Below are 23786 nucleotides of genomic sequence, written 5' to 3' on the forward strand. Positions count from 1 at the left end.
CTTCTGGATAGTGAATCCAAGAGGATTGGTGCTTTGTGGAGGATGCTCTCATCAGCCAGCCTCAACTTTAAATCCATCAATGAGGTCTGTTTTTTCTGTAAGCATACCCACACTGTGTGGGATGTAGCTAGTGAGATTTTTACTGCAGTCCCTGAGAACCTTTAAGCCTCTGTGCCTCAGAAAGTACAGGTTGGCCAAGATGCAGTGAAATATGCCATCCGTGCTGGGCTGGATTATAATGACTGCCTTGGCAGAGCTATTGGCACCAATGTCGTGCTCAGGAGTCATACCTGGATGTGGTCAACCAGTTTTTCTGGTGAGGTATACAAGCATTTTTAATGGATATGCCCTTCAGTGGGTGTAGATTATTTGGCGACAAGGCTAATTCAGTGCTGGAGCCCTTTAAAGATAGCTGCACAATAGGCCAGTTCCAAGGTGTCTTGATGTCACAGAGATAATTCCCTCAACAGTTTTGAAAATTCTGGGGTTGCTCCAGGGAGTTGACTTATAAGCAGCGTCAAACCTCTCACCCTGTAAAGCAGCAGTCTGCCCAATCCTTTTGGAGGTGTAGACCCAGTTGCAACTGAAATCATACAGGCCTGAAGGGGCAGTAGTGTTCCAACTCATCATCTCCTGCTGCAACTGCTAACAAGCCTTTTTAGTTTGCCTATGAAAATCAAACAGGGCCACTTGTAGGTAGGGTGTGTTACTCATTACCTATCTGGGAAGCAATTGCATATGCTACACGTATCTTGCAGATCATTTAAAGGGACTACAGCCTTCCATTCATATCACCCCATCTCCCCCAACCACAATAGTCCAGGTTTCAAAGGAGCCCTATGCAACCCTGATGCAGAAAATGACTCTTCTACTTTCCAAGTTGATAGTTGAGTGGTTCCCAGTCTCGGATAAGAGGGGACTACTCACGCTATTTCTCAGTTCTGAAAAAGGAAGGCGGTCTGAGGCCCATTCTGGACCTTGGCCAGTTCAAGATCTTCTCTGATGATTTAGATCCTGAAGATTGGATGATGTCCCTGGCCCTTCAGGAGGTTTACTTTCATATATCCATCCTGTAGTCCTGCAGGCATTAGCTGCGGTTCCAGGTGGACATATTTTGCTGTGCTCCCCTTAAGTCTTACATCAGCCCCTTTGGTGTTCACGAAAGTGAGGTGGGTGTCGTTGCCTATTTTTGGAAGTCATGGATTCAAGTTTTACCCATACCTCAGTGTCTGGTTGCTGAAGGCAGGGTCATTGCTGTCAGTTGTAGACCATCTCCACGTGATTGCTGAACTCTACTTATTGCTGAGGTTCACTGTGAATGACCCAAAGTCCCACCTGAGCCCCATTCAGAGACTTCCATTTATTGGGGCAATTCTAGACTATGTGGCGTTCATGACCTTTCCACCGCCACAGCAAGTGGACATTGAGGGTATGAGCCCAATATTTTGAGATCAGTCCCCAGTCTTTATGAGGTTGGCCCGCAAGGATTCTTGGTTTAATACAGGCTCCGCATTCCCAATGCCAGGTGCCACATGCAGGTCCTACTATGAAATCTCAAATTCCAGTGGACTCAAAATCACTGCTGCCTCTCTGATTAAGTTTGGATGTCAAAGGAGATGTCTTGGGACTTTGTAGTGGAGGCTTGTGGAGACCAATCTGACGCACAGTAGGCTGATACAGTTGTGACAAACACAGCACTGCTGGGTTGGTGGAGGACATCTGGAGGGGGGTGAAGATCATAGGCATCTGGTCTTGAGCTGAGAGACAGCTCCATGTAAATCTTTTGGGTCTGCGTGCGAAACTTATGACCCTAAAGGCCTTCCTGCTTTCCCTTTAAGGGAGACTGGTGCAGGTACTCATAGAAAGCACAACCTCCATATGGTACTGCAACAAGCATGGCAGTGTGGGGTTCTGGACCGTGTGCCAGGAGGCCTTACATCTCTATAAGTGGCTGGGCCAACAGGACATCTTGTGGTTACCAACCACTTAGCTGGGTCCCCGAATGTCAGTGTAGCTGAACTGAGCAGGCATCAGCTGATGGATCACGAATGGGGTCTACACCTAAAGGTGTTTCAGGATATCTTCGATCAGTGGCGAATGCCCTGGTTAGATCTGTTTGCCATGGCTGAGAATATGCAGTGTCAACAATTTTGCAAGCTGGAGTTTTTTCTAAAGTATTAGTTAGGAGTCATATTCAAGTTGGAATGAAATGAGAGACTTCTGTATGTTTTCTCATCACTACTTCTCATGCCTTGTGCCTTAAAGATCAGGAATTATTGGGGCCAAGTTGTTCTAATATACCCAGACTGGATGAGGGGGATGTGGTAACCAGAGCTTTTGACTGTGAGATTCTGCCCAGAGATCATGTTTCTGTCTTAGTGGGACCTCCTGTCTCAACAAAAGCACTAACGTTCTGCACCTAAACCACTACAATTACCACTTTCAAGAATAGAGGTTGAATAGCAGCACTTAAATGCATTTGATTTTCCAGCCGAGATGGTGGATGTTCTGGCTGCCAGAAACCCCTCTGTGACAGCCATCTAAGGCGTGTGCTAGGACAAATTTGTTGTCTGGTGTGTTGGTTGAAATACTGACCTAATACAAGCAAAACATTCAAACATCCTTCTGTTTGTTCTTTCATTGGGCCAAGAGGGCCATGCTGTTGGTACTGTAAAATGTCATTTGTCAGCCCTTTCGACTATTTTGTATTTTCCTGACCAACCATCCTTGTTTAAATCACCAGTTGTGATGCGCTTTATTAAATGTTTGATACACGCATGTTCATTCACAAACTATTTGTGGTGCTCCACTGGAGCAGCTAAGTCTGGTCTTCATCTTTCTAATGCGCCCTCCCTTCAAGCCTATGCACAGCTGCTCCCTGAGGCTTTTGATGCTGAACATAATCTCCATTGTATCATCTAACCATGTGAGTGAGTTGCTGGCATTATCTGTGCAGCCACCATATACTATATTTTCCCTGTACAAGCTGGTACAGGGGACCCAGATGTCTTTTCTCTCTATGGTTGTGACCCCCTTCTATGTTCACCACTCATTCACCCTTCCGATTGTCAATGAACAGCCTCACCCCTCATCAGAAGAGAAGAGACTTTGGGCCTGATTACAACTTTGACGGAGGGGGTTAATCTGTCCCAAATGTGACGGATATCCCTCCTGCCGTATTACGAGTCCATTATATCGTATGGAACTCGTAATACGGCGGGCGGGATATCCGTCACATTTTGGATGGATTAACCCCCTCCGCCAAGGTTTTAATCAGGCCCTTTGTCTCCTTGATCACAAGAGTCTGTTCAATTAGCAACATCAATCAGATGAATCACCACAGAATAGCCAATCAGCTTCTTGAGTTCCAAGAAGGACAGGGCAGTGCAGAAGAGGGCCCTTTCAAGGTGGATAGTTTTCTGCATCAAAATTTCATATGCACTAGCCAAAAAATAACCCCCAGAGCCTGAGGTCACAGCCCCACCAGGGGGCAAGGCTACCATGATGGAGCTGGTAAGAGAGGTGATATCTGGCAGGCTGCAACCTGGTTGTTAAGGCATACGTTCACAAAGCACTCCTGCCTTGACAGTTAGGTCCAGCGGGAAGGTCACTGCAAGACATTTTAATCTGAGTCAACTTCCCAGACCCTCCACCTGGAGAACATGGTACTTTGGTATCTATTCTAACCATGAGGAAACAGAAGTTAGAAGCATCCATCAGATTATCAAGATATTTACCTTCAGTAACAGTCTTTCTGGTAGATACTCTAACCACATGATCCTCACTTCCCTCCCACCTTCCCATCCTGTGTAGTGGCCTCTTTCCACCTTCAATTGCTTCCAAGTTAAAGATCTGCACATTGTCTCTAACAGTTGTTCAACACTCCATGTCGCCACTCTGAGGTGGCACATATAACAGCCATGGTGGCACACAGAAACGCTGCTGTTGAGGTTTTTCTTATCCAGTCTAGCACCTGGGAATATTCTAAAAGTGAAGAACCTGCGGTTATATAAACTGTCTACCAGACGTGATGATTCCAAAGGTATGTAACTCATTCCTTTCTAAACATTTTTCTTGAGGTTGGGTTTAGTTTTTATAATATGACAGTAAGTTTTTTTCTTCCATGAAGTTGCATAATTGAATAGTGCTCTATTTTTCATTCGAGTTTACTAACACTGGACAGTTGGAGGTAGGCTAATAGATAACGGGGTCTGCTGGATGGAGGTTTGCCTCTTTGATGTGGGACGTCTTGGGAATAGGTGACTGATGTAAGTTGTTGAAAATGTTTCTTGGTGGCTTGATAGCAGTTTGTGACACAAGGAGGTCCTTGAATAACTTACAGTGACAGGAGTGTGACAGTGAACTAGCTGGGCCAATTGCCTTGACCAGTTTCTAAAATTGGGTGTCTGTCCTGAAATATTCTACTAGCACATTTTATTTTGAAATGTTGCCTATGGCTGTGACATTGCAGGAAACTTGAGAGTGACAGACTTTGTGATAGTGTACTTCAGATTGTAAAATTCTTTGAGAATGCTGCGAGCTTCCCTGGTAGAGCATTTGGTGTTGGAAAACTGTTAGAGGAAGCAGAGCCTTCTTGAGGAAAGATTTGTGCATTCCGGTGAGATGTTTGAGTCGGGTTTTATTTATGTTGGGTGCTGGATTTCTTCCAGTGGGCCACACTACTCATGGATTTTCAGCAGAGGGTGAGCAACGACAATATGTCTCAATGAGATCATTTACACCTGCAATGTTACCCCCTGCAACTCCACAGCTAATACCCAAGCTGATACCTCATGCGCATTGTCTGTGCCCTCTCTCCTCCTTCCTATCTGTGCCCTTATAACTTCTCTCTCCCCTCTGACTCCTTCTGCCCACCCCGCCGCCAAAACTCGTAATCAGCGCCCAGTTCTGAGCTCTGCCAATGTCTGTCAGATCGTACCACCCTAATCCACTCAAACAGCAGAATTTCCTCATAGCTAATGCTCGGCACCAGTATCGCCCCCAACCTGGTTATATTGTTTTCCCAAAGTTATTGACATTCAGACACAGCGAAAACAAACTTTATCGGCTCATTAAGCAACAACACACGGCGCCCTGATACACAGGCCCAAGGTTTTTATATACTTGTCTTTCATCACTGTTTATTGCTCATTTTCTATTTGTACGACGATGTCCACTGTATCATTGTGCACTGACTTCATCCTAATTTCAACACTCTTTCCTTTTAAAACCCAATACAAACATGTTTTAAAAATGTTTTACAAGTTCGTGAATTGTTGTGTGGAAGTCGGTTTATTGTATCGAGGGCTTCTGTTTCTGGAGTATCATCTGGGACTAGGCAAGTAGTTATGTTTTTACTTACTTTTTCTAGAAAAACAGGTTGGATTTCACGTAGATGGCCAGCTGGTAAAGGGAGGGGGCATAAGCTTTTTAAGATCTTTTTGAATACCCAGGATGCTGCAAGAGATCTATTTGACTATTCTTCAGTTACCAGGTCTACAAGAATTCAGGTTGAGGGACCAGATGATGTGATTTCTAGTAGTAATGGGATAAAGAATGTTATTACAAAGGTCTTCTTTCATCACTGTCCACTGAAAGAAATAACATATTTATTTTCTTTTGTCAGGAGTGGAGGTACATTGATTGAACTGATGGGTTTAGTTCGTGCCTTTGCTCAATCATTTGCCACCTAAAAAACGGCAGTGTCTAACCATTTTTAAAAAGAAGATGCAGACAATGCCCACCCGACAATGAAATAATTTCTGTAAATTCAGAAAAATAAATGATTTTATCCCTTCAAGAAGTAAAAACATAAATGGGATCAATAAAACATTCCTGGATATATAAAGTTTGTGGTAAGGAGTATCCACAATCAAATCAATATTTTGCTTAACTCCATACTTTATGGACAATTATTGCTGCATCATTAAAGGTGTGGGCTTGTTTTAATTCAGTCAGGATTCACGAGCAGTAGGTCATCCACAAGAGGTACCAATAGGGCCTAGGGGCAGTCTTGTTATTACATTTTTCATGTTCACGTTGAACTATTTATTGCGTGTAGTTGCTGGAGCTTCGGTGGATTATGAACAAATGGTTATTTATTTTTCAAGGTATTTAAACAGAAGTCCATGGAGGTAATGTAGGGGTCGCCAGGAGTCACACCTGCGACCCCTAGCTTGCCCTTTGCGACCGCTGGCACTGGCTTTGCGACCCCTGACCTCAGAGGTGGCAAATTCAGTGCCAGGAACACAGTGCAGCTCGCCCTTATGGACGTCAGTCAGGGCTCCACCCCCTTTGCTTTTTGTCAATGTTTTATTACACTAATAGTGATTCATAATAAATAATTCACTATTAGTGTAATAAAAATGGGAATATGCCCTTTCATGGCAGCGGAGGAAAATCAAAATTCTTTTAAATGTACCTTGCGTGCGTGCTTGCGGGTGAGTGTGTGTGTAAGTGTGAACGTGGGTGTTTGTGCAAGTACGTGTCTGTGACTGAAAGTGGAAGTCAAAGGGCCCGTAATGTCACTTCTACTACCGCTGGCATTTTGGTGAATTGACGCCCATGCACGGAACTAGATATTTGGCAATGTACGGAATCACAAAATGTTAAAGTAGTTTTCAATGTATTTAAAAGAATTGTGTTAACAATTTTAATGAGTTAGCCGTTTTTGGAAAGCAAACACACTTCCTCTACCTGTGAAGTAGAAATGATTCTGATTGTGATTACCGAGTTCCTTTCATCCACTCAGGGCAAAACCTCATCAATGGAATTTGGGTTGCCCTCTTTCATTTGCACTAAAACGAATGTTTTTCTTTCCACATTTAGTGCCGTGTTCTTATGTTTTAAACTTTAAGGCGCTTTTTTTGGATCAGTTGATCGGCTGTCGTGCTTTTACCACAATTCAGATGTTACGTTGTGTGTGTGTGTGAGTCTGTGTGGGCGCGCGTGTGTGTGTCTTTATTATTCTCTTGGGGTGATCTCTTGCGCGTGAGCGGAGATTATCTAAATGTAGGCTGCCCGTGATTTAGTTTACTATTCTGGTTATTGATAACTGTGTAATCCCCATCCCTTGCTTTTTGCGTGTTGTTAGTTTATAATTAACAGTCTGCTTGGTTTACTCCGGCTCTCCCTCGGGTTCCATACATCTGTTTTTGTACAATCAGTACATCCATGGAGCTATTTAGGAGAGCAACTGGAGAAAATGGAAATGCAGTCAGTTGTTAGTAAAGTATCTTGGCTGGATTATAACCTAATTCTGTGGTTATTTGGATTTTCATTGGAAATATATGGTTGGTCAGATGGTTGGCTGAATAAACAGATTAAGCAGCACAGGTACGCCTCTGATGTTTGGTGGGCTGGATAGCAAGCCATTAAAATGGATGGCCATTTGGTTGATTGTATGTTTGGTAAATTAAACGGATGAGCAGCTGTTTGGATAATGATGTGTTGATGGTACTTGTGATTCCCATCACACATATCCAAGCTTTTCTCATATATGATTTGAGGGTGACACGAAGAAGCTATGATCACCACCAAGATTTGTCAATATTTTGTCTTGTCTGTTGCTTTACAGAGGTTTTGCATTTGGGATTGGACAAGGTGTCTCCACAGCTCTAATTAAAGGCATTGCTCGAGAAGGCCACGGCACATGCGAATTTATCACTGGGAAGGAGAGGATGCAACAGAAGGTGCAATTCTTATTTTCGCTTCGGAATATATATTATTTGACATGGCATACACCTCTTACTTTCTTTTGCTCATTCCACATATTTAGTCTGTCTTTCCTCCCTCTGTCTCAATCTTGTATGTTCCTTTGAATATTATTCAGACTTTATTTAGTGGTTTGGCTGAAAAATAATAATCCATTCTTAACCTACAAATAATGCCAAGTAAATGTAAAAATCTTCAAAATTTACAGCCAGTCGAAAGGGTTACTTTTTAATGCATTTAAAGATGTGATAGAAATTTACACAGAGAACAGGAGAAGTTTAGAACATCAAGATCGGAAGACTACAATGCCCAGTCTCAAAAGTGTATTTCTTTTTGTGTTAATAGTACCTTCAGCGAGCTATAGTTTCTCAGCAGGGATGTGATGATGCTAAACGGCAAGCACTTTGAAAGAGCTTCAACATGATCAGTTCCGTAATGCTAGCTCGCTCACCCATCAGAAGCAAACTATATGGTTAATTGTAAACCAGATTCAAACATTTTATTTTAGAAACCAGGCAAAATACAGATGTGTAGGTGTAATTCTTTTCATAAACAACTTTTATTGAGTTTTCAGAAGAAAAGTCAGACACAGCACAATTAGCCTCGAAGGCCAGCACCACATAATGAACAAGAACAAGCAGGCACTTTACAATAGTTAACGGCCAATTACATTCAAATTGCCAAACATGGACAGCAGCAGGTTCAAAGCCTCAAAGAGTGTTCATAGTATTTGTCCCAACCACTTCCCCCATACTTTATCGTGTTTGCGCAGGCAACCCTCAGCTTCATAGACTGGCTTCTCTAGCTTGCACACCAGTCCACCCCATTGCCACCTCGAGAGGGTAGGTGTTGTAGTTGATTTCCATCCGGTTTCCATGCCTCTTTTAGCCACAATCAAGGCGGTTCCTACAGAAGTTTCGTTCAGCTCGTGTGCCATCTATACCTTCCATGACTCCTAGCAGATGCACTAATGGGGGCCGCAAGACCTCCCAACTCAAAACCTCTGCAAGCTTGCTCAGCAGCACAGACCAATAGTGCTGAATTGGAGGACATGTCCACGTCATGTGAAAGAAATCTGCGGGGGCTCCTGCACACCGGGGATATGTGAGGTCCCGAAGTAGCCCGCCCAGTGTAACCTAGCTCGTGAAAGATATGCCCCATATAGGTAATATGTTTGTACTAGTCGTAGACGAGACAACATGGTTATAATTCTGAGAGCCAATAAGACATCACACCAGTCTTCATCCTCAACGGGTCCCAACCACTGTTCCCATCAGCCTGTGATGTGACGTAAGTCACCTGGAGCATTACTAATCAAAATGTTATATATTTGCAACACTCCTCCCTTCCCCAGAGCTCTCATCAGAAGTTTGGCCTCAGGCAGACTATATTCAGGGAGGGAGTCAGTGAGGGTAAGATGTTTATGCAGAGCGTGGCAGAGTTGGAGATATTTGTAAAATTGGGTGCAAGAGAGCTGGTATCTAGTTTGTAGGTCTTGAAAGGATTGCATGTGTGTTCCCACCCACACATCCCTGAGATGGGATATACCCCATAGGTCCAATTTGTCAAAACCTTGCAGTGCTGCTGGTTCTTGGAGCCAGGTGCGCCGCCAAAGGGGTGTCTGCTCTGTCAGGGTTTTAGTCCAGCGGCTATGCCATAGGGCCGCTCACCATGCTATGTAAACCACTCTGATCACCAAGTCCACACTACTAGGGATCGGGTTTGCCATATAGCAGATCTAATATCTAAGGAAAGCTAAAAAAGGAAAGTTTGAGTCGATACGCCGGGTCTGACCACCCCGTTAAACCAATCATGTATTACTAGGAGCTGAGTTGCCAAGTAATATAGATAAAGGTTAGTCATACCCAGCCCCCATCATATGGGCCCCCCTGACAGTGCTGCAGTGCAATTAGATGTCTGGAGCCGCACTAAAGGACAATATTGCAGCTGTATCCAAGGCACGGAACTAGGATCGCTGCAGGGGGATCAGGAGATTCTGAAAAATGAAGAGGAACTGTTGGAGGATTATCATTTTATATAGCGCTATGGGACCCAGGACATTCAGTGGGAGGGACCGCCACCTCACCGGATCAGCCTTGGCTTGCTGTACTGGCAGGGTGAGATTCAGGGTCCAGGCCAATTCGGGAAGGAGAGCAACCCAGATATTTATGGCTCAGCCGGCTAATGGGCGCTGCCTCTTGCCAGGCAAAGCAGTCTCAGGATAGTCAGGGGTACCAATAACGACTTAGATGGATTCATGTGGAGCGCAGAGGCCTCCTCAAAGAATCAAAGAAGTTGGAAGCAGCATGGACCACTTGTAACGGGGTCTGCTAAGTAAAGGAGGACATCATCCACATATAGGGTTATGCGGTCCTCATGATCCCGGTGCCAATTCCATCCTTGAAGAAGAGGATTACCTCTGATCAATTGTGCAGGTGGCTCAATTTCCAGGGTAAAAAGGAGAGGGGACAGCCCTGATGGGTCCCTCGATGAACGGGAAATGTGTAGGAGAGGGTTCAATTAGTTTGGACACGAGCTGTGGGATTCACTTATAAGGCCTGTACCAGTCTACAGAAAGAAGGTCCCATGCCAGTACGACTTAAGATCAACTGCAAGTACCTCCAATACACCGTGTCAAACGTCTTCTCAAAGTCGATAAAAAATAGGGCTAGGTCAGAAGGCAGTCGATGGTGCTGGGCCTAGGCCACATGAAGTCGGCGGATACAACATCTCGTACCGCGGTTTGGCATAAACTTGCATTGGTCAGGATAAACTAGGAGTGGCAACACTCTTTTTAGGCAGGTTGCCAGGACTGTGCCATAAATTTTAATATTTCCGTAAATAAGTGAGATTGGTTGATAGCCTGCACAGGACTGGGCTGAGGATAAATCTTCGGGATAACCACTATGCTGGCCATGTCCTAGTCGGGTGGGAAGGTACCCAAATGGTCAACCTCACTATAGAGGGCGAGGAGTCAGAGAGTCAGGATGTCTCAAAACGCTGCATAGTATTCGGGCCAGGAGTCTTCCCATCGGCTAGGGTGGAGATCTCTGAGGCTATTTCCACACTCGTAATAGGCCCATCCAGTATTTCTTTTTCAAGTAAGGTCAGCCAAGTGAGGGACACGTCCTCGAGGAATTGAGCAGAGTAGTAGTTGGGATCAACGTCCGAGGAGGCTGCATAGAGTGACTGGTAGTAGCTAGCGTACGTTGCAGCCACCTCCAGGGGCGTATTTACTTTATTACCCCCAGCATCCATGAGTTTGGACACAATTCTGGATATTTTTGGTGGTGGGAGGCTAGCCAATAAAGTAGCTTCCCATTTTTACTGCCCCAGCCATAGATCAGGTGGTGGAGGCCCGGCAAAGATACTTTGGCGGCCTCCATCAACTGGCTGCGTATTTCCTTCCATATTGAGTAGAGGTGACAGGAGTCCATTTCCGTGGGACGCTCTTCCAAAGTAACCTCATGCCGGATGGCCTGGGCCTCTAGTAATTTGCGATAACCGTGTCTGCTCTTGGGATCATATAAAACCCTTAGCGAGGCCTCACAGCACTGCCTTACCTGCCACCCAGAGGACACCAGTCGAGGAGACTGAGCCATCATTAGGAGCGAAATACGGCTGAAGTTCTTTCCGCAAGTACTGAACGTAAGGCTTATTTTGCTGGTGCCAGGCGTTGAGGTGCCACATGGGGCGGGTCCCCGCCCCACGGTATCCTGTGATGAGGAGGAGAGGGGCTTGATCCGAAATGCCCCTTGAGAGAATCTCAATGTGGGTAAGGTGTCAGCAGTCTGGGGCGGGCATGAGGAGAAGATCTATTCTGGACTGTATGTGGTGTGCCACTAAGGTGTGAGTGAATTGTCGGCATCGTGGATTACATCGCATAGCCCCAACAAAGTCAGCCAGTCCGATAGGTGGTGTGCATTAGTGCATCTGGAAGTGGAAGGGGGACTGGATGTGTCCTTCACAGGTTCGAGGACTGTTGTAAAGTCTCCCCCTATCAATGTCAGCCCACGGGGTAAGACCAGTATTAAAGATCTCCCAGGAAGATGCAGCGAGCCGCTGGGGGTGCATATACACTCACCAAATTGATCATATGCCCCTCTAATATACCTGTAAGGGCCAAGAACCTTCCCTGTTTATCTTTCACCACCCGTATGACCACCGTGGGGAAGGTACGGCAAAGGAGTATGGCCAGCCCTCTGGACCTTCGGGTAAAACTTGCATGATGGACCCTATTGTAACCCTTGCGGGGCAGGAAGAGGTAAAAGTCCCCCAAGAGATGGATCTCCTGAAGTAACAAAACATCCGGATGGTGACACTGGGCGACGGCAAGCACCGCCGCATGTTTCACTTTATCCAGGAGGCAATTAACATTCCAGGATAAAGCTTGAACGGGCCCTACCATGAGTTGCATCAGGTGGATTGGAGTGTCGCAGGGAAAGACCATCCCCTACTCTTGCCCAACCGCCAAGTGCCAAACCTGTGCAGACCAATAACTTTGCGGATGCAAGGGGAGAAGTGCCCGCCCCTTGGAGGTGTGTGCTCATACTTGTAGAAAACTCAAGGACAAGGTAAAAAACATATACCCAAACCAACAACAACATGAACTTATGATTCAGTTTATACTTCTTCCCCCAATCCCGGCCCTCCCCATACTTCCTCCCAGAAACATCTGTCGCCCGTATAGAACAAAAATTCTCTAGAACTCATAATATAAAACTGATGGACAATGGCTGACCCCTCTATTATGTAGGATTACATTTAGCCTTCACCTCAACGTAGAAAGATTGAATAATGAACATGCCAGGTCGCTGGGCACGGTTCCTGGAAAAGTATTAAAGTGTGGGACCGTGAGGCAACCCGCTCAGGGGAGTTTTTAGACCTGGCAGCTTTTTGGCTGCCCTGTCTTTTTGCCTTCTGACTTTCTGTTTTTATGGTGTATTGGACTTTGCTGGTTTATTGTCTCTGGGCACTTTACCACAACTAGTCAGTAATAAAGTGCAAGTGCTCCCTACAGAAATTGTACTGTTGATTGGTTTATCCATGATAGGCATATTTGATTTAGTGGTAAGTCCCTAGTAAAGTGCACTAGAGGTGCCCAGGGCCTGTAAATCAAATGCTACTAGTGGGCCTGTACCACTGGTCGTGCCACCCACATTAGTAGCCCTGTAAACATGGTCTGACCTGCCACTGCAGTGTCTGTGTGTGCAGTTTTAAACTGCCAATTCGACTGGCAAGTGTACCCACTTGGCAAGCCTACACCTTCCCTTTTACTATATGTAAGACACCTCTAAGGTAGGCCCAAGGTAGTCCCATGGGCATGGTGTAGTGTATGTTAAAGGTGGGATATGTACTTATGGGTGTTACATGTCCTAACAGGGAAATACTGCTGAATTCGGTTTTCACTGTGCAAGGCCTATCCCTCTCATAGGTTAACATTGGGGCTGCCTTTAAATATGATTAAAGTGCAGATTCCCTTTGAGAGCAGACAGAAATTTGGAGTTTAGGGTCTCTGAACTCACAATTTAAAAATGCATCTTTTGTTAAGGGTTGTTTTTAAATTGTGTGTGTTGAAAATGCCACTTTTAGAAAGTAGGCATTTTCTTGCTTAAACCATTCTGTGACTCTGCCTGTTTGTGGATTCCCTGTCTGAGTCAGTTTGACAGTTGGGCTGTTTGCACCTCTCTCTAGACAATGACACAAAGGGGGCTTGGGTGTAGCCCGCATAATCTGATGAACCATCTGTGCTAGGAGACGGGGGAAGAGTGGTCAGTCACACCAGAAAGGGATGTGCCGGCCCTCACACAATGCAGACTCCAACCCCCTGGTGTGTGTCTGGGGCCTGGCCTGGACAAGTAAGGATCTTGCAACCACTTAAGACTTTCCTTTGAAGTTTGCCAACTTTCAAAGGTAGAAAGGGGTATAAGTATTGGACCCAAAACCCCAGACTTTTAGAATTTTTCTGGAATCAAGAGTAACCTCTGCCAAGGAAAACAGCAGAAGGAGGAGTACTGTCCCTTTGCTGTGTTGCTTTGCTGTGTTGGCCTGCAGTTGCTGTGTCTGCCTTAAAGATCGCAAAGGGTGAACTTTGCTGTGTATCCTGCTTGAGAAAGATCTCCAAAGGCTTGGAGTAGGGCTTGCCTCCTGTTGGAAGTCTCAGGGACACAAAAGACTTCAGTTTCCTCGACCTGCAGCACTAGGAACTGTGTGTTTTGTGCTGCCCCAGAGGACAAACTACTGCGTCGCTGTCAACGATGCCACTGGCTTGCACTGTGACCTGCTGACGGCGCACAGAGCCATACTGCCCGCTTCGCACCACGACCCTGGTTCACCGACACCGTCATCGGAGGACTTCCTGAGCCGCTGCTCACACCGTGACCTGTGGGCCCCGCACTCTGGCATTGCCTGCTCACACCACAGCCTGGGCTTCCGCGACGCCACTGCTCCTGCTGACACCGACGCCACTGCCTGCACCGTGGCCTGTTGACACCACTCGTGAGGTGCACGGAGCACCATTCCGTCCCGCACCGCAGCCCAGGTCCACTGACGCCAGCACCATCGACTCCAGAGTCGTCAACAGATGTCCCAGTCTGCACCACGACCCATGGATCCTGCACAAAGCCCGTCCCGTAACACACTGCGGACTGGGGCCTACCGATGCCACTGCCTGCACCGTGACCTGGTGACACCGCACGTTGCACTGCCCCGCTTCACATCGCAGTCTTGGTCTTACCGACACTGTTGGACGACCGTCACCAAGCCGCTGCTGGCACCGTGACCTGTGGGCACGGCACGTCCCGCTTCGCACCGAAGCCCCGACGCCATCCATGCCAGCGCTTCTGACTTCATCAGCCCGGAGCTCGATCTGCAACGCGTGTGACTTCAAGGGCCCAACGACCCCCGCACCGACTCCTGAACTGACACCGCAACCCCAGTGACGGCGCTCTCCGGAGCTCACCGCGAGGATCACAACGCCCTGCAAATCCAAGGTACTGTTTGCGGGTCTTCCCAACACCGTAACTGGCCCGACGTCGCGGCTGGCCTGAACAGTTGGTTTTGTTGATCACAACGCCATGGTAGCCCCAGGTGGAGCTACCGACTTCAAGGAACTGTATTTTTAAGTGAAACCTTGCAAAATTTATAACTTTATTTGTGTATGTCGGATTTTTTACGTTTTGGTCTTGTTTTACACAGATAAATATTGGCTATTTTTCTAAAACCGGTGTGGTGTCCTTTTGTAGTGTTTTCACTTATTACTGTGTGTTATGTGCAAATGCTTCACACATTGCTTCTGAGATAAGCCTGACTGCTCATGCCAAGGTACCAAAGGGGTGAGCAGGTGTTATCTGAGCTGGGTATCTCTCTTATCCTGACTAGAGTGAGGGTCCCTACTTGGACAGGGTGCAAATCGACTGCCAACTAGAGACCCCATTTCTAACAAGAGGACCTCCCCAGAGGTGTCCCCGGGACAGAGTTCGAAGAAGCAATTGCAGTGCCTCTTTCGGCATTTGTCAACAGAGGAGATCCATTGCGGATCCAGGGTGATGGGGATACTGATATGGATTGCTGGAGTGGCCTCCGCCGCCGGGAGCGGGTGCATTTCCGCCAAGCCCTGGGTCGGGGAGCAGGGCGGTCGGAGAGAGCCAATGGACACTCCTCCATAAGCCAAGCCCAATCGGAAACCGATTTCTCAAAGAAGCATGTTTTATTGGCGTAGACAGTTCTAAGTCGAGCAGTGAGAAGAAGCTGGTATGATATCCCCATCTCCCTGAGTTTCTGCTTGACATCAACATATGACCGGCATTGCCGTTGGACTTCTTTGGTGTAGTCTGGAAACAGGAGGACCTTAGCATCTCCGCAGCAGAGATTATCTCGAGCCCGGGTCTCCTGTAGAACCATATCCCGGTCTCGAAAATTGAGATATCGGACTATCACTAGTCTGGGTGATGAACCCGGAGGTGGCTTAACAGAGAAATCACGGTGGGCCCACTCAATTGCAAACCACTGCGATATTTGGGTGGAGGGTATCCAGGTTTTAAACCACTTCTCAAGAAAAAACACCATTGGTTGGGTCTCCACATTTTCAGTGATGCCATTTATGCTCTCAACATTGTGCCGTGAGTGGTTCTCTGCACCTTCAGCTTGACTGTGCAGGTCCGAGGTAAGCATGCGGAGGTCTGAGACCTGGGATTTGAGGCCCTTAACATCGTCTTCCACAGTGGCCATTCTAGTTTCTGCCTCAGGGTTGTATGACACAATAACACATGCAAAAACAAAGCATGCCTGAACAACACAGTCAGAACCACAACCTTGTCTTAACCACACATGACTTTACCATGCATGCCTTTACAACAAATGGTGTTGTAATAGCATATGTGGTAAAGTAATATGTGTGATAAATGTCCCCCTTGCCTTGCATCCTAATGCGCCCCTGTACTTAAAACTACCCCACCCCCACCCTGAGCCCTAAACCTAAAATCTACCCCAACCCTGCTCTTAAAACTACCCCAAGGCCTAAATCCACAAAATTGCCCCGACCTGCCGGTCTCCCTACCCTTAAATCTAACCCTCGCCCCACACCTGAACCCCAGAACACATCAGCCATCCACCACACCCCTGCCCATAAATCAACGCTGACCTGAGGCCCAAATCCACTACACTACTCCTACCCCCATCCCAAATCTATCCCGACCCCCCACTCTGCCCTGAGGCCTAAATTCCAAAAACTACCCCAACTTCCCTCGCCTTGAGCCCTAAACCCCCCCCATCCACACCTCAATACCTCCCCAAACTATCCTAAACCCCCCACCTAAATTTAAACAATTACCTGAGCCCTAGAACCCGTCATGCACAACTAAAACCCCCCCTCCCAAAACTACCCAGCCCCCCACCCCCGCCCTGAGGCCTAAATCCACTAAACTACCCCCCAGCCTGCCTGCCCTTAAATATACCCCGGCCCTGAGCTCTAACCCCCCCCCCCACGCACCCCTAAAATAAAAAATAAATCCCCCAGCCCCATTTACCTCAACCGATTCTTCTTTCTGCTCCTTCCTGCTTGCCTACCCATTCTCCCCCACCCTGAGCCCTAAACTCCTCCGTGCACCCCTAAAAACCTCCCCCCCGGCCCCATTGCCCTTTAATCTACTTGACCCTGACATCCACCAAACTACCCTGATCCCCCCCCAGCCCCTCTGCCCTTTAATCCACAAGGCATGCACCCTAAATTCCCCCACGCAACCCTAAAATAAAAGAAAAAACTCCCCACCCCTAAAAAAAAAAGCCCTACTTACCTCAACAGATCCGTCTTCCTGCTCCTTCCTGCTTGCCCACTCATCCTCACAGCTAGATGCGGCCTGCCTTAACCACGCAAAGACGTAGTTAAAGCATTGCAATGTTATTTGTATTTGACCACCGACTCCATCTTGACCACTGACTCCATTTTGTGCTTAGCTTCGGGTGACGTCACATCAGTGGCGCAGGTATTTTTCCACAAAGCTTGTTTTCTACACTGAATGTGTTTTCACTTTTCTCATCAAAGCAGGGAACATATTGTGGGGGATTCAGAGGTGATAAGCGTGTACCAGGGTGAGAATGTTTTCAGCAGAGAAAGGTACAGCTCTGTCTCAGGAATGCACATTGTGGGCTGGCCAGGTCTTTTGCGTACACAGACCAAGTACAGCCAGCATTTGAAGTCAATAACTGAAGGGAGGGGTCGATTGCTAGAATCTTCCTCTTGAGTTAATTCATGGTATATAAAACGGGGAGAACTGAGCACTGACACAGAGGAACTCATTTTGGGAGTGGACGCACTGCCCAATCAGATCCTGTCGGGTAAGTTCTGCTGTCTCAGCCGTTCAGGGTTCCCTGCCTTGGTGTTGGCAGGGATGATGATGGATTCGACCCCCATGGTGATGCATTTTAGTTATGAATTATATAGCTTGGCTGTGCACATCCATTCTAACCACCCTAATTTTCAGTTTGACTGCTGCCTGTGAGGACTGGATCACCTGAAGGATTGTGGCTAGGTCCCCCAATGGATGGGTTTTCACGCTCAATCCGGCATCCCCCAGGTGGTCCGCAGGTGGGCTAGTGGAGTACTAATCCATGAGTGTCTGGGTGGTTGAGGCGCAGGTCACCTTGTCCTTGCCCATGTCAGTCTCTGTCACCAGCCAGGAGTGCGCTCTTTTGAAACTCAGCCCGCATATCACTCTTTGTGGCAGCACGAGCAGCTTAGTCTGAGGGAGAAGACCGGCGCCCCCACCTAGGGAGGTGAGAGCATGGAATGGTGGAGTAGCCCCCAGACGGTAGGGGCACCAGGGGGAAACCCCTGGAACCACAGCAGATGTGTTGTCAATGTAGGGAAGGGGGGACACCATATCGAACCCGCCACCCCAAGGGACTAGTAGGTGCACAAGAGTTCCTACGTCCCAAGGCAGCAGCACAGACACAAGATTAAGGCTGACTCAAGGCATGGTGCCCAGGCTCAACCCGCTTACCGCCGTCTGCAGCACCACAAGCTGAGTCTTGGGGGACACAGGTGAATCCCAATCTGAAGAAGCAAAGGTGATGAAGCTTGACGTATCACCCAGGTGGGGTCCTCCTCAAATCCATCGACCAGGGTGTCTTCAGTACAAGCAAGGAGGTGGGGGACCACAGACATCCCCCCCCGTACCCAGACTCCAAGAGGTGCACCAGAGTCAACACAGCACATGGCAGCAACACGGTGAGAGTCACAGCGGTGACCGGGGCTTGGCAAAGAGCACAATGGCGTCACCTGTCAAAGGCAGACCTGCAATCCCGAGGGGGATGTCACACATGTCGGCCACCAATCCCCTCCAGTACCTGGGATGGGTAGAGGCTCAGGGCCCCACTCCAGACGTCCCCCGCTGACCTCCCCCAGCTCTCAGAACCACTCCCACAGGCCGGGACAGGTTTCAGGGTGCTCCATACGTGACCCAGGTGCCCTCACCTGGGCAGCGGGCAAGCACTGCTTGATGTGTGCCAGGGCCCAGCCAGCGTGCTGAGATACTAGGCCCCTCTCTCCCTCTGCCCTGGCCCACCACTGTCCCCCAGGCCAGGCGGGCTGCACAGTGCCTCAGTGGCATCCACCAAACTATGCAGGCACCGGCAGGAGTAGGCTGTAGATCGCAGGCATGTGGGACTGAGGGTCACCATGGGTCCCCCCGGTCCACAGGCAGCGCCACTCCCCTGTGCCCAGCGACAGCAGATGTACAGCCCACTGTCTCCCCCTCTGAATCAGCTCGATCCACGGGCCTTCGGTGCTTCAGCAGTGAACGGGCGAGAGGAAATAGGTGGGGTGGGTATGGAGGGCCCCACCACAACACTCACTCAGCTCCCTCCGTGCAGTGGTGGGGTTCCCGGGTACTCCGAGCCCCCAAGGCAGCTCCCTTCTTGAGAGAGGCATGGCCTCGGCAAGGCTCTTCAGGTGCTGGTCACCATTTTGTAATCCCTCCGGGCCATCGGGAAGCCCCGCTACAGTGCTCTCCTCGCTCCCACAGCACCACCTGATCCACAAGGGGGGTCAAAGAGGGGCTCCCATATTCTGCAGGGAGACTTTCCCGGTCCGGGATGGCGGTGAGCTGGGCATAGATCAAGGCAGATGACAGAGTCGTCCGGAGCACTTTTAAAGTGCGACCGCCATTTTGACGCCGTAGCGTAGGTGTAATTTAATCACATTTCAGAGCCCATTCAACAAGCCATCCTCCTAAATGAACTATAGCTATTATTGGCTATTGAGAAGAAGTTGACATACTCAGTTATATGTCCTTACTACCATCACACCTCAAATCAATTTAGGCTTGAATAGAATATCGGAGTTCTGGGGAGTTCAAAAATTATTATATGTTCTTGAAAGATGTGGTTGAAAAGTTCAGGATTTGATAAGTTTGTCACTGTGAATTTTGAATGATAAGAAGGAATTAAGATAAAAGATAAAAGCCTGTGTTTATTGCCAATTAACTCAGTGTGAAATACCCCAAGTATACAGATCACAGTTCATTGGAGATCGAAAATGAGGTGGACCTAAGAAAAAGGTTAGGTTTAGTTGATTGTAGTTTCACTATGTTACATAAAGTATTGTTGTATAGCACTCAGACGGACAACTCATCAACCAAAAGATATCACACAGAGAAGACACCATGAGATATAGATGAAGATTGTCAGCATCTCTGTTTCTAAGTAACAAATCCACCAAGCCCTTGAAGTCCTTGGACAATTAATCAATCAATCAATCAGTAGATTTGTAGAGCGCTTCCTGTCACCAGTGAGGGTACCCAGGCGTTGGCAATGTCCAGTTCAACAGCCGAATAGCCAGGTCTTCAGGGAACTCTGGAAGAGGTGGGGAGGTCTGGAGATGAAAGGGTAGCTCGTTCCATGTCTTCGCTGCTCAGTAGGGGAAGTAGTGACCTTGGCATCTGCTACTTTGGCTGCAGGGAGTGAGGGTTAGAGAAAGGGAAGCGGAGCGGACATGTCTGGTGGGCTAATAAGTTCAGTCTGGCTGCGGCATCTTGTATGGTCTTCAGTTGGAGGAAGTGAAATGTGATTCCTGTGTAGAGAGCTTTGCTATAGACCAATCGGTGGAGATGAGGGCCTTGGTGATGGTGCGTCTTGAGCTTTGGGGTAGCCATTTGAATATCTAATGAACCATGTGGAGGATGAAGAAGCAGATTTTGAAGAAACCTTTAAAACAGTGTCACAATATTAACTTGCTCTACTTAAGCCAAGGGCTTTGAAGAATCTTATGTGTGATGAGAAAGTATTTGATGACCCAGTGGGAGCAGGTGTTGGGGTTTTACAATAAATAAACGTTTTGAAATTTCGATTCTCTACTGTCTTTTTTTCTCTATTCTACATATTGCTATTGTAAATAAATATTGCTGCAGCTAAATAAACTCTGCAGCTTGCACAAACATCTTGGTATGTGCATCAATCCCTATTCCTTCTCTGAATGAATAGCACACTACTATTTTGCTTCCTTACAGGTCCTTCAGACCTTGAAATGTTCCTTACAGCCTGTGGTGAAATATGTCTCTCTGAAGTGGACACTTCCAACTGGTATAGAGTCAGTACTTCTTTCCCATCCCCCAAATGCTATCTTTAGTGGTCGGAGGTCCATTGTTTATGCCCAGTTGAAAGGAGAGGTGAGTGTGCAGAAAACTGTGTGGGGACTTAACTTGTTCTTGAAGTCTTGTGCAAAGAAATATGCTTTTATGTGTCCTGCTTTATTCACTTGGATACCTCTACCCCTCTCTATTCACACATTATGTATTGTTATCCTCTTTCCAAGTGCTTAAAATGTTACTAGTAAAATATTTTTGCATCCCATAGTAAAGTATACAACGATTAATACAGTGCCTCAGGTTCTCTTTCTCTTTCACTAAGTGAAACTCTACTATGGAGAAAGACTCTTGGGTGTGAAATTTCAAGTCATTGACTTAATCTTGGATGGTTGACGTGTGGAATTCAATCATCCCCTGACGTTTATTTCTCTAAGAATCCTTTTTTGTTAGTGTTTGCAAAATAATCCACCAGGATCATGACGTTATGCCCAACTTTTCTGACTATATATGCAATGTTTTGTTTTACATGATGTTTCTGACCTGACCGAGGTTGTTTACGTGAGTAGTTCTAACTCCCTATCAGATTTAAAATGTGTCCTTGTTCTTTTTTTAATGCCAACTACTCTAATACTGAGGTTGGTGCAGAAAAAAAGTTAAATACATAAATACATATTGACTTTAAGATTTGCATTAGTGCAAAGCGACATTCTCCTGTGATTTTATCATTCTGACTCTCTTTATTGTTATCTTATCATTTTCTCCCTTTGCATGGCGTAGATTGATCAAGCAACAAATGCTGAGGTTTATTTGGATTACACATTCAAGGACGAGAACGTCAGGAACCCACTGCAGTTTTCTCTTCACCCAGAGGAAGAGTCCAGGTATTACCTCAATGGTCCCAGGCCTATGTGGGCTGATGGCTGGGTCAGGAGTACCTGTCACCCCACAACATCTGCCAGTTTACTACAAAATGCCTTGATACGTTACAGCTAATGTGTGGGCTTTTTTACTCAAGTTGCTGATAAGTATACAGCAGGCTTCTCTGCAGAGCCGCTCGGGACCTACTAGTAGATCTCCAGCTACCTAGAAGTAGCGTTGCTGTGTGCGGTCCGCCTACTACATTAGAAACTTTTGCTTGATTGAAACAATATATATATGATTACCAAATTTGAAAAACGTATATTTAGTATGAAAATGTGTGTAATTTCAGATCCCATAAGCTGATTTTTGGTTGAATATCCAAAATGTAAATTTCATTTTTGAGCAATGAATCATGCAGTGTTGGGGAGACACTTATGACTAATAGTATTACCTTGATACCAAGTGCACAGAGGCATAGCTGCTATGTATCACAAATTGAGCGGCACTATAAATTGATAAAACCTTTTTTACATTATTGCTGGTAGCACTATGTGATGAACTTTGGTACTAGTTCTGGTAATCTTGCATTCTATAAATGATGGTTCATTCATTCGTTCACTCATTCATTCACCACTGCTGGTAATCTTGCATTCTGCGGCCACTATTTTAATATTGTCCTATGTGGTCGCTATCACAGTACTAATACTATTAGTATGTCTGGATGAGTTTCAATGTACAAAAGTAGCGCTTATTACAAAAAAGGTTGTAGACCCCTGATATACAGAGAAAGGGGAGCATGTTTATCACAGGATCACTTTCCTACCAGCTCTGCGTACCCTGTACAATCAACATGTACAGCAGGTGTGACTTAAGAGGAGAAACATTTGGCCAGAAGTTCATTCTAGAGTTCTGGATAAACCAAACGATGGTGCTCACGTTTTAGGAAACATAGTGATCAATCATTACCATCTAGATACTGCCACTGCAAAACCAATAAGATCCTTACAGTCCTGACAAGAGTGCTTCTTATGAGGAGTTACAAGAAGACATCCAGGATCTGGCTAAGGGTTCTTTTCCTTCTAAAAGTAACATTGCTAGACGTCATCATCAGGCTGTAAGTTAATACAGAGAAGTCTGGTATATGCTGTTCGAACAACAGGTGTAGAGATTCCCCACTGTCCAATAAATGCCCGCACAGCTGCGCATTTCCTGACTCTGAAAAACGTCTTCTGTCTTAGTTTTTCAAATAGGTGGGACAAGTTCTGTGACAGAGAAACTCCTTTAGCTGCTCCTCCCGATAGACCCGTTTGTAGTGAGGTTCCTATTAAGAATGTGTTTTCACTCTCTCTATGGAAGCCACCACATGAAATGCCAGTCGTCCAGGTGGAATGTTTCACAGTATAACTTTTTTTTGGTTGGGTGCGTTCTCAGTCCCTAGTAAAGATGTCATTATAATATACTGAATTTTACACTTAGACTCTTTCCTAGTGCACCCTGTGAATGCAAAAGCAGCTCTACGCTTATTCTTTTCCTAGACTCCCCATTCACCGTCTTGCAGCAAAGAATGTGATTCGAGACTTGGAGACAGGAACTGACAGTGATGACAAGGATGTAAAGAAAAAAATTCTGGAGACGAGTCTGCAGTCTGGAGTCATCTGCTCACTCACAGCGTTCATTGCGGTAAATAAAGACTTGAACCAGCCCATCCAGGGGCCCCTAACGCAGAGGTACATGCCACCGCAACGTAAGTGCAGATCGATGCTGGTCATTTCAGAATGAGAATCATGCTTGGTTTTGTGAAAGTGTGAACAGGAGAAGAGCTGTAGAATAAAGACCAGGATATAAATGCCTCGTTTTGGAATTAACTGAGTGATTTATTAAAACCACCACTTGAGAGTTGTAGCCACAACGGGTCAAGTTTGCACTTACAGATTGTAATAAATATTAATGCCCATGTTTCTTATTAACGCTTTATGCTGAGTGATGAACTGTAACAAGGAGCTGAAAGTTTAGTATAAAAGATGTTCCTGTTTCACAAGTTTGCATTCATTTTACAATTTGTTTTGGGGTCTCAGAACTCTTGGTATCAAAAATGTGTATTTTTATAGCGCTAGTGCTAGCTATCACAGT

At 46.5% G+C, this 23786-nt stretch overlaps 1 protein-coding gene across 7 annotated transcripts in view; it reads left to right on the forward strand.

Moving 5' to 3' along the window:
- The window catches only part of LOC138265564 (von Willebrand factor A domain-containing protein 5A-like), a 613576-nt gene that overhangs the window by 361297 nt on the left and 228493 nt on the right, over nucleotides 1-23786 (forward strand). For all 7 annotated transcript variants that reach the window (XR_011199384.1, XM_069213382.1, XM_069213384.1 and 4 more), the window contains exons 11-14: nucleotides 7577-7691; nucleotides 20718-20876; nucleotides 21573-21676; nucleotides 23192-23400. Coding sequence is in view for 6 of the 7 variants with exons in the window: in XM_069213382.1 (XP_069069483.1) it covers nucleotides 7577-7691; nucleotides 20718-20876; nucleotides 21573-21676; nucleotides 23192-23400 (587 nt within the window). In the remaining variant the exon portion in view is untranslated. The remainder of the gene's footprint in view (nucleotides 1-7576; nucleotides 7692-20717; nucleotides 20877-21572; nucleotides 21677-23191; nucleotides 23401-23786) is intronic.

Source organism: Pleurodeles waltl, chromosome 11 (genome assembly GCF_031143425.1).
Source record: "Pleurodeles waltl isolate 20211129_DDA chromosome 11, aPleWal1.hap1.20221129, whole genome shotgun sequence".
Classification (NCBI taxonomy): domain Eukaryota; kingdom Metazoa; phylum Chordata; class Amphibia; order Caudata; family Salamandridae; genus Pleurodeles; species Pleurodeles waltl.